This window comes from Montipora capricornis, chromosome 14 (assembly GCF_036669925.1).
Source record: "Montipora capricornis isolate CH-2021 chromosome 14, ASM3666992v2, whole genome shotgun sequence".
Lineage (NCBI taxonomy): Eukaryota > Metazoa > Cnidaria > Anthozoa > Scleractinia > Acroporidae > Montipora > Montipora capricornis.
In genome coordinates, this window is record NC_090896.1 from 35,383,286 (window position 1) to 35,393,285 (window position 10,000).

The 10,000-nt window shown below is 39.7% G+C and overlaps 1 protein-coding gene across 5 annotated transcripts in view; it reads left to right on the forward strand.

Moving 5' to 3' along the window:
* LOC138033879 (dual specificity tyrosine-phosphorylation-regulated kinase 4-like) overlaps positions 1 to 10,000 on the forward strand; it is a 47,071-nt gene that overhangs the window by 31,223 nt on the left and 5,848 nt on the right. For all 5 annotated transcript variants that reach the window (XM_068881750.1, XM_068881751.1, XM_068881752.1 and 2 more), the window contains 9 exons: positions 184 to 352; positions 1,355 to 1,409; positions 1,497 to 1,549; positions 2,274 to 2,306; positions 4,635 to 4,700; positions 6,325 to 6,397; positions 7,115 to 7,196; positions 7,964 to 8,014; positions 8,387 to 8,508. In XM_068881750.1, coding sequence (XP_068737851.1) covers positions 184 to 352; positions 1,355 to 1,409; positions 1,497 to 1,549; positions 2,274 to 2,306; positions 4,635 to 4,700; positions 6,325 to 6,397; positions 7,115 to 7,196; positions 7,964 to 8,014; positions 8,387 to 8,508 — 704 coding nt within the window. The remainder of the gene's footprint in view (positions 1 to 183; positions 353 to 1,354; positions 1,410 to 1,496; positions 1,550 to 2,273; positions 2,307 to 4,634; positions 4,701 to 6,324; positions 6,398 to 7,114; positions 7,197 to 7,963; positions 8,015 to 8,386; positions 8,509 to 10,000) is intronic.

Consider the following 10,000-nt stretch of genomic DNA (forward strand, 5'->3'; position numbering starts at 1 on the left):
CTAAAGCCTTCCTAATGACGACGACGACGACGGTACGGTGAGGCAGAAGATCACGATCCCCATCCCGACTTTGACCATGATGATGACGATGACGCAGACGAAGACGAAGACGAAGACGAAGACGAAGACGACTGTGACGATTTTGTTGATAACGACAACGACCAAGGTGCTTTTTATTCCCAGGTTATGATGATGAGAATGGTAGTTACTTGAAAGCTTTGCACGATCATCTTGCCTATCGATACGAGGTGCTTGAAGTTCTTGGGAAAGGATCCTTTGGCCAAGTAGTGAAGGCACTCGATCACAAGACAGGACAGCACGTTGCCATCAAAATTATTCGAAACAAAAAGAGGTGAGGGTTTCCTCCTTTGCGGACCTGTGAGGGACTTCTGAACGCTCGATCACCCAAAGAGCGAGTTTATTTAATGATAAAAGGTGCGACACTCTAGCAGGATTTCTCGAATGCTGCAACAAGCATTTCTGCAACTGCAGTGGCTTCTTGTACACGGTCACTGGTACCCGTTTATACTCCTGGGTGAAGAGACACAGGGTAGAGAAAAGTTCATTGTGTAAGGTCCTATTTAGTTCCTATTTAGGTGAACAACCTCAGTAGGGTCTACAGGCCAGTGTGCTACAACAAGTTGCAAAATTGTTGGGACACTTTCATTAAAAAACACCTTTTCTAGTTTCCAATACCCGCCGTATCTAGAAGTCAAACCTTTCCCACTTCCCCTCCCCTCTCCCCCTTTCAATGTTCACTGTTTAAGTTTTCAACATTTTTTTGTCTTGCTAGCAACACAGATAAGGGGGGAGGGGGCCGGGGCTGCAGTATGAGAGATAATAGGTAAATTAATAATGTCCCAAGAAGGTGAAGTGTCCCCATTAATTTTGCAACTTGTTGTAGCTCATTATGAGAACTTGCTTGATCCTGGTTAATTTAATTTCAAATCTCATGACGATCGTGCCATTCTTGTCAAGGCATTATACTTTTGGAATCATTTTTGTGAGAACCTTAGGAACGCCTGGATCTATTGACTACTTTTCAGCGAAAATCGAGGAATTTATAAACGGGTAAGCAGCTATGAGATTTCAGTTCGAAATATTATTTACAGACCCCAAAACGCTTCTGGGAACAAGTACTTCTTATAGCGTTTTTACTCGCCTTCTTTGTAAACCCGATTGATCTCAACAAAACGGGCCTTTATAATCCCAAGGGGAGAGAAGTCGTACTTTTTTACTCCTCACTTCCCTTGTAGGGACTTCCTTTATAGCCGTTGTTTTAAAATTTCGCGAAACCCAGGGAAGAGAGATTTTACCAACCAAACGCGTTATATTTATCCTGTTCATCGCACAGATTTCATCAACAAGCATTGATTGAAGTTAAGATTTTAGAGCATTTGCGGAAAAAGGTAAGAAGTTCAGTTGCTCAAATATTGGTGGTCCCACATTTCTCCACCTTTTGGCATTCATAAAAATGTTTTATTATCATTTCTTAGGACGCGCAAAACAGCAACAATCTCATTCATATGATAGAATACTTCTATTTTAGGTAAGTCCAAAACACTTGTCGTTTATGCTCTGCTCAAGGAACTCCACTCTTCAAATTCCCTTCCCCGCTAAAAATTATTTCATGTCTGAACTGGACTTTCCAGGGCTTTTTTCCATAAAATTTGTTGGAATTTTTTTTCAAATAAGGCATTTGTTTGAATCGCATATTTTTGTTTTCAAATTTCGTGGGCGTCGCCATCTTGAATAATTGTGACGTATTATGGTTGCCATATATTTTTTTTAAAATGCAAAACCTTTATGTTCCTAATCACACTCCTCCGGGGAAAAAGCTCTTATCTTGCACTGTGCAATTTCTCATGCAACTTGGGTCGCAACGGCATTGCGAGACAAGCAACAAGAAACATTGCCCAATGCATGACTCCTTGTAACGGCCAAAAACGTAGCGAGACGAATTGCAGAAACTGTTGCCGCAGAAAGGAGAATCGAGTTCTACTTTCCGCGACGCGTTTCGCCAATTTCCAACGAATTTTTCAAACATTGAGTAGTGTAGCATATGCGCTGCAATGCCTTCGTGGCATCAGCCAATGAAATGTCCCATGAACCTCTCAAGTAGCATGAAAATGGCGCCTTAATGCGAGCATTTTCTTTTGTTTCTGTTAAAAAAACACGACAGATTATAACATGAGAGAAACCTTCACCTGAGTAAATGTATTTGGAGTGATTTCTTTCTTTCTTTCCTTTCATCATGATTGTTCTCTTTTCAGGAACCATTTGTGTATTAGCTTCGAACTTATGGGGTAGGTCCCTCGCTTAATTTTAGCTTTGCTTGAAAGTTTTTTTTTTCGATCAAATTTGCGTTGAACATGTCAGATGTTCGAAGCTAATGCGGGTCTCAGCTGTAATTCAATGCGTTGTATTGTATCATTGAAAATAAATGCAACTCATCGGATTGGGAACTATAGATATCAAACGATTTTGGATTCGAACGACCATGGTAGATTAGGGGGAAGCAATGGACCAGTTCACGCTCTTGAGTGCATCATGGGTAATCAGGCCAACATGACAGGAAATTAAAAGGTTTGTATGAAATTCAAAGCAAGATTTAACTAAGTGTACATGACTCTACTTTATAGACTTTCGCCTTCATAAACCAAACGAGTAAGTTCAAGTTCACAACTGAGATGGACTGGAGTTGGTATCTATTCTATGGAATTTGGACCTAAATATTGCTTTTTTGTCTCTTCACATTCTCTGTAATTTTGTGCTTTTGGAATTACTGGAAATGTATGTCAGAAACTTTGTTTAACAAAATAATTTCTGCAATAGCCATCCTCTCCAACTTTATTCTGCGGCGCCTTTGAGCGCATATCTTCTGCTTTGGAAAATAAAAAATCCCAAAATTGCATATCATGAATACTTTTCATCGTTTTGATTTTCACACAAACCTTTGAATTTCTCTCCATCTTTGTCCTGATTACCCATGATGCACTTAAGAGCGTGAACTCGTCTAGAACTAAAATAGACTAAAAATAAATCCGGATTTGAACGGGACTGTCGAGAGGGCTTGATCTCATAGTGGTACAGAAGGGTGTATCGTAATCGAAAGGTCATGGATTCAACTGCTTATGTTAGTTGATGATCATTCTCATATGCAATAATTCGTATAATCTGCAGTTCGAACATATTTAATGGTTAGTTGCCGAAGGCGAAGTGAATATCGATGAATAAAAACCGAGACGAAGTCGAGGTTTTTATTCACCGATATTCACCGAGCCTGGGGTGAATAATAGGTGTTTATTTTTGAAAAATATGCATTTTCACCTTGACAAAATGGCTTGCGGCCATTTAAAAACCGCTTAGGTGATTATTGCGTTCAAGGGCAACCAATCAGCGCTGAGCCGAATTTTCAATAATCAACTACGTAATTATACAAAATAGAGGATATTACACGGAAGCGAGAAGATATGGACTTGATGTTTGAGTGGCAAGCACGAACGACTGAGATCATGATATTGTTCTTGCCACGAGAACATAAAATTGATATATTTGAGCTACATTGTAATTTCCTTTTATTATAAGGACAATGAATATACTGGCATGTGATAGCTATTGAAAAGCAGGTTTTGATACAATTACTGAGTATTAATACTCCCCATTCCAGGGGGAAGTAGAAATACTCCTAGTCGCTTCATGCTACAGTAACCGGAGATAAGCGCCGGCCTGACGGGCCACTAGGCTCGTAGCAGACTTTTTTATTTAATACAAACAAAAAAGGCGGGAATCCTGACGTCGTTGCTCAATACTCGTGTTACATACGCAAATACGCCATTCGGTTCCCGGATGTAGTTATTTGTAGTGGTCGTATAAATTCTATGAGTGCTTTAGTTCCCGGTAAAACACTCCCGTCCATATAATAAGATACGATATGTATTCTCTCTCATGTATTTCACCTCTTATAGGATAAATACGAACGTGCAGTTAGTTAGCTCTACAGGTAACGTGATCGCTCAGTTGGTAGAGCGGCGCAGCGCACATCGCACGGTCATTTGCTTGAGTCCCGTTCCAGCTCGGATTATTTTCAGGCATTTTTGCTACTGCTTAAAGGGGTACTGTCATGCTTAATTTGCTGATTTTAGGTCAAAAATGGGTAAAAATTTAAATTAGTTCTTCCCTCACACGTACAACAACCCAATGACAAGATATGAAATATGTTTATGGCACACAGAGCTATTCGTATTTAATTTTTGGTGTCTTTCTGAAGACACTGTCTCTAAACTTGAAAAAGCTGGCCAGTTTTTTAAAGTTTCAATCCATTTCCATCCTCTCCATTCTTGGCTGCAAACAGCAAAGAATAGCTTCAGTGTACTTCAATGATCACTGGCAACAAAACTACAGCATTATTTTTTGGTCTTGATTGATGCAAAGACTTCTTTTAGTATTTTGAAGTTTGACTAAAATAGCTTGACACTACCCCTTTAAGAATCTCTCCTAAAAACGACATCTTTTGCGTAGAAAAGCATTTTACTGTGACGTGCAGAATAACCGACTCAGTCCCCTCTGGGATTTTATTATTTTTGATACAGGTTTTTCCAATTTGTTTGTTGTTTGTTTTTCATTTTTGAAAGGATGAATTTATATGAACTCATAAAGAAAAACAATTTTCAAGGATTTAGTCTTGCTCTTATAAAAAGGTAAGTTGAAAGAAAACAAGGAGTTCTTTTTTGTTCCCGAGTTTTGTAGTAGTTTTGCTAATTAAAGGCTCCCCACAGGTAACGGTGTGGCGAGGCAGTCTATGATCGGAGTTTCTTATCTTGTACATTTTGTATCCTCGTCGCAGTAGAATGGAATAGATTTCGCACTAAATTTCCCATGAGTTGTCATTCAGTCAGTACCCGAACTTTCTTACTTACCCTCTTAAAAGTTTCAATCTTAAAGTACTAATCATTTCCAAGTTTCGTCTGAAAACTTTACTCGTGCTATATTTATAGCAAGTTGCACTCGAAATCGTGTGATTACCTGTACTAAGTGTATATGGATGATCCTCATATGTTGAATTTCACCATTGCATAATGCAATACGCTTTGGGGAGGGGTCTTTACATAAAAACAATACAAGTTTTTTTACCCATGGAGCTGTATCATGCTACAGTGAACTGGATATTCATTGCTTTAATGTAAAGGACCCCCCAAAATGAACTGTATTATGGAATTGGTGAAAAAAGGTAATTGCTGAAAAAATCTGCTGCAAATTCCAATTCGATCTCGATTCACACATCAACGACCAAATCTTTTTTTTTTAATCGGATCTTGTACTCTAAAGCACTTTTTTTTTCTTTTATGAATTACTGGTTGTAATCATGGATTAGTAAAGTGCGTTCGATGTCTAATAAAATAATATTTTTTATTGTACTGATTGCCCAGAAATATTCAGGGAAAGTGGACTTGTGGGGTGCTTTCAGGCAGTAAGCAGAGAGAACTTGAATCTCCTGTGAAAAGCAGCTGAGTTGACAAATCGACACTTAGCATCGTTGCCGGGGCGAATTGCTGGCGGGGGCGAATTGTTAGTGTCCGTTTCCTACAAAACACGCCACTTCACAGCTTTCTGATGTTCTGATAAGTAGGTTTAGGCATATTTGCAAGTGATACTTCGAATAAACCAACATAACTTCAATTACCTTTGAAAAAACAGCGAAGAAAACGGCAGAGCAACCAACACGCACAATTGCAAAGCACGTGGAATACCGCTTTGATTTGGGAATGCGGGCATTGCGGAACGAGCCCGATGTCGAGGCATGACAGATTCACAATCACATCAGATCGAGGTGATGCGTTGGTCAGCCAGTCCAAGATGGCGTCCAAACCCTGAAATCACATGGCATCACGATCGATACCCCCTAAACACATTCGATTAGAATGCGTGCTCCTTCGTCGGAACGGAATTAGTTAAAGAGACTCTTCAAATTAATTTATTTCGTTCCTAATTTGTTCCCCTTTTGCCTTTCTGCTTGAGTTTGTTCATAATTAATATGTGGAGATAGTTATGAAACTCGACAAGTTTCTTTGTTTTACGTTTTTGTTCGCTGTTTTGGCCCTGACCATGCTCACACCACTCCCTTTTCCTAAGAGAGCCAATCAAAGGTTTCGATTAGTTTATTCAAAACCCAGTTGTGAACTGAGCTGTGCTTGGTCACTGTCACGGTCAATTTATCATGAAGCGCGATGTCACTGTTCTGGCTTTTGAAGTTTCCAAAGTTTCATAACCAGTCCATCTATATAAACTATGGTTTCAATAATTGTTTCTATTCTCATTTTTCAGGTTTGCTTATTCTTTACTCCAGTGCCTCAAATTGCTACACAAAGAGAAAATTATTCATTGTGACTTAAAACCGGTACGCTTTTCTAAGATGCGTGTGTGCGCCCCTTTCATTGACTTGGGACAGTGAAGTTCAAACTGCAGTCAACGGTTTCGTTTATCGCTGAAGCAGAACCGGTGAATGTGTCACATCTTGCGCTGCGATAGGCTAATTTCTATCCTGGTCTCCCAACTGCCGCTGTGCGCATTTTCCAAAACTCGACTTTCGACAATTTTTGCGAAAATGCTACAGAGATTTTCTAACGGTTTCAATCCTGGACATATCTCGCAAACATGACTGTCGTCGGTGAAAACCGAAATCGTTGCTGAAAGTGAAACTTCAGAGTTCGTGTATTCCCAAACGGCTGAGTAATGTAAAGCAATCGTTCTCAACCATACGAACGAAGCAGTTTACGAAACCACACAGCTGACGATGAAGATGACGTCGGCGATGACGCAACGACGATGATGATGACGATGACGCAACGACGACGATGACGATGATGATGACGCAACGACGATGATGATGATGACGATGACGCAACGACGACGATGATGATGACGCAACGACGATGATGACGCCGGCGGCGGCTTTTGCTTTTGTTCCAAAGCGAATCCTTGTTCAAAACGTTAGGTTAACTAGGTACGCAGGGAAACCGCAAATAGCCTATTACGAGACTTTTAAGTATAAAATCCTCTGAAAAGTGTTCTGTTGATTTAATTTAGCGTGCTTTTTTGTTTTTTAATGCTTTAGGAGAATGTTTTATTACGACAAAGGGGACAAAGCGCCATAAAAGTTATAGACTTTGGTTCAAGTTGCTACGAGCATCAAAAAGGTAAATAAATTTCTGGCACTGTTGAATTACTTTATGCCTGTTTAGTTATTCCTAGCAAAAACGGGTCTTTATGTAGTTCACCTCCCATTAAGGCAGTATGATGCCAAGAAAAGAAACATATTAAGATCCTTCACCGGTGCCTCTTACGGTTTCAATTAAACTTTGAAGTTGATTTTGCAATTGCTCTGGTTTTGTATCAGTGTGAAAAGTGATTGGCTGAAAAATCTGGCGTTACGTCATATATGTAAAAAAGAAAACCCGTCTGTGTCTTGCTCGCAGGCGTTTCCCGCTCTTAACACCGGCGATTTGCAATCACTTTGCGTGATTGGTTTATTTTTTTTTAACGTAATCACGTCTTAGGCTTGCACCACATCTCAATAAAGCAATGAGATAAAATGGCGGGGAAAAACGTGTGATAAAGTTACCAATCCGATCACGAAGATTGATATTTTAACTTACCGATCACATAAGCCTCAGTAAGGAGAGACTGTTTGACAGTTGCCTGGAGTGACTTTAACATCTTCAGTTCCCCCGGCATGCTCCCGTCTGACCTTGTAGCTCAGTCGGTATAGAGCAGCGGTGATCTAACTCGAAGGTCGTGGGTTCAATTCCCACCCTGGTCAGAGTTTTTCTCTGTCCTTGTGTGGGCCCATTTCCATTAGTAGGGCTAACGCTCACATGGTTCATATGATCAGTTAAGAGAAAGTTTTTTGGTTTTGTGTGACTGTGTTTATACGCCTCTTATCCCTGTTCTTTCTTGTCTTCAGTCTACACGTACATACAAAGCCGTTTTTATCGCTCACCAGAGGTTATTTTAGGTAAGCTGGCAGATTTCTGTGGCATATTATAGATAGGTTTACAGTGTTATCGTTATAAACGTGGAAAAAGGACTTTTTGACTTTAAATTGTTTCTATGCAAAATCCATTGTTATTTTTGTCCATTCTATTGTTCTGGACCCAGTTTTTCGAAAGGCGGATAGCGTTATCCACCTTTTGAACAACCTAGGCCTGTTTGCTAGTCATTAAACATGTTCAGTGAGGTACACTACCTCTTTGAACGACCCGTCTCCTCTTGTAAGATTTGTTTACAAGGGTTCTTGCGCGGGTGGGGTCAAGAGAAGTCGTAGATCCACGGCTTCCTCAAACTGAAATTAATTATTTTCTTTCTTCATTCTATCCCGGCTCTTTAGGTATTCCATACAACATGTCCATCGATATGTGGAGTTTAGGGTGCATCCTTGCTGAGCTTTATACTGGCTATCCTTTGTTTCCTGGCGAAAATGAGGTCGAACAGTTAGCCTGCATAATGGAGGTGCGTGACATCTTTCACACTGCATGTCATTCCATAGCTTGACTTCTTTGGATACAATACGGTTGTCCCTAATAATTAGTTTGAAGAATTTTTTTTAGCTCAAAGCCAGTAAGCATACTTGAAATGCATAGAATGCAAAGAACTTTTGTATCATTCACGCTCATGTGTACAAAGCTAGATTGGCCCAAGTAATAAGATAATGTCGCGGTATTTCTTCTTTTTTAAGTTCTTGAAATGCCTATGAAGCGAAATCTTTTAGCATAGTTATGAATCTTATCCTTTAAGATTGATACTTTCGAATGTTTAGAATTAAATGGTCACCAAAGGCTAAGTTATAAGTGCCCGAAGTCAAACTGTTTTGTCTTCAAAAATGGTAAAGGGTCTGGGTGAAGTTGATCGCGAAATGCCCGTGTTGTGACGTCACCTTAGGGCCGAATACTCCGCACATATGTCCAGAAATACAAGTAATTATTAAAATTTCAACCTTTATCTCAGTTATCAACTCATATACCTTAGTTTGACCTCATATGGTAAATGATTGCGCTGAGCGTAGCTAAGCTAAAAGATTTTTCGCCGGAAAGCAAAATTTCTCTCTGAATAAAGCAAAAGAAAAAAGGTTTTTGTGGAAAGTTCGGATAATTCCGACGTTTAGAAGTACGCGAAAAGGTAAGAAATGTTTTTGTGACAAGCCTGCTTCTGTCTGGCCACAAGGCCTTACACAACATCGCATCAGTTCTCATCAAGTTTTTTCGATTTCGCTCGGATTTGCTTGCTTTTTTCGCTCATATTTCGTGCTTTCTAAACTTTTGGAGTTTAAGGAATTTAATAAAACAATTATTCCATTCGCGCTTGTTGTCCATCTTATATCCAACGCGCGTTCATGGAATAATTGTTAATTGTAGAGCGACTTTCATATGACCTTGAAAAATAAACGTAAAAACAGAACGAAAACAAAAATGCAAAAGATTTAATTGGCTTATCGAGCAAAAACAAACGAGCGCGAATTTTCATTGGCTTAGCGAAGGCGAATGCAAACAACGTCATCTCTCCATGGAACTTTCTAGAAAGCGATCGGCATTTCGCTTTGACATCATTTGAAATGCAGTAATGTGATTGGGCAATCGAACTGTTTACTGCCCAGATTAGGAGTTTCCTTGGCGGGAATAAGGAGAAGCTTTGTTTTTATCTTGCCAAACATTGGTCCGTGAAACAAAGTTGATACGAAAGAGGCTTTATGCAAGCCCAACTTTGGTATCCAACTCGAAGTATCCCTTTAAGTCTAAGCATCTCCAGTACCTGTTTCTAACGATAAGGTTAGAGTAAAGGTTAGCTGTTTACATTGACTTTGGGCCATGATATGTCGCTTTGGTAGGGACGAAACATGGCCATATCGAGCTTGCAGCTAAAGAGTGCTTTGTAGTATCCTTCAGCCTTTAGGGCTAGCTCGAAAACCTCACGGTTGATCTGCAGTAGTATCTAAACTCCAACAACG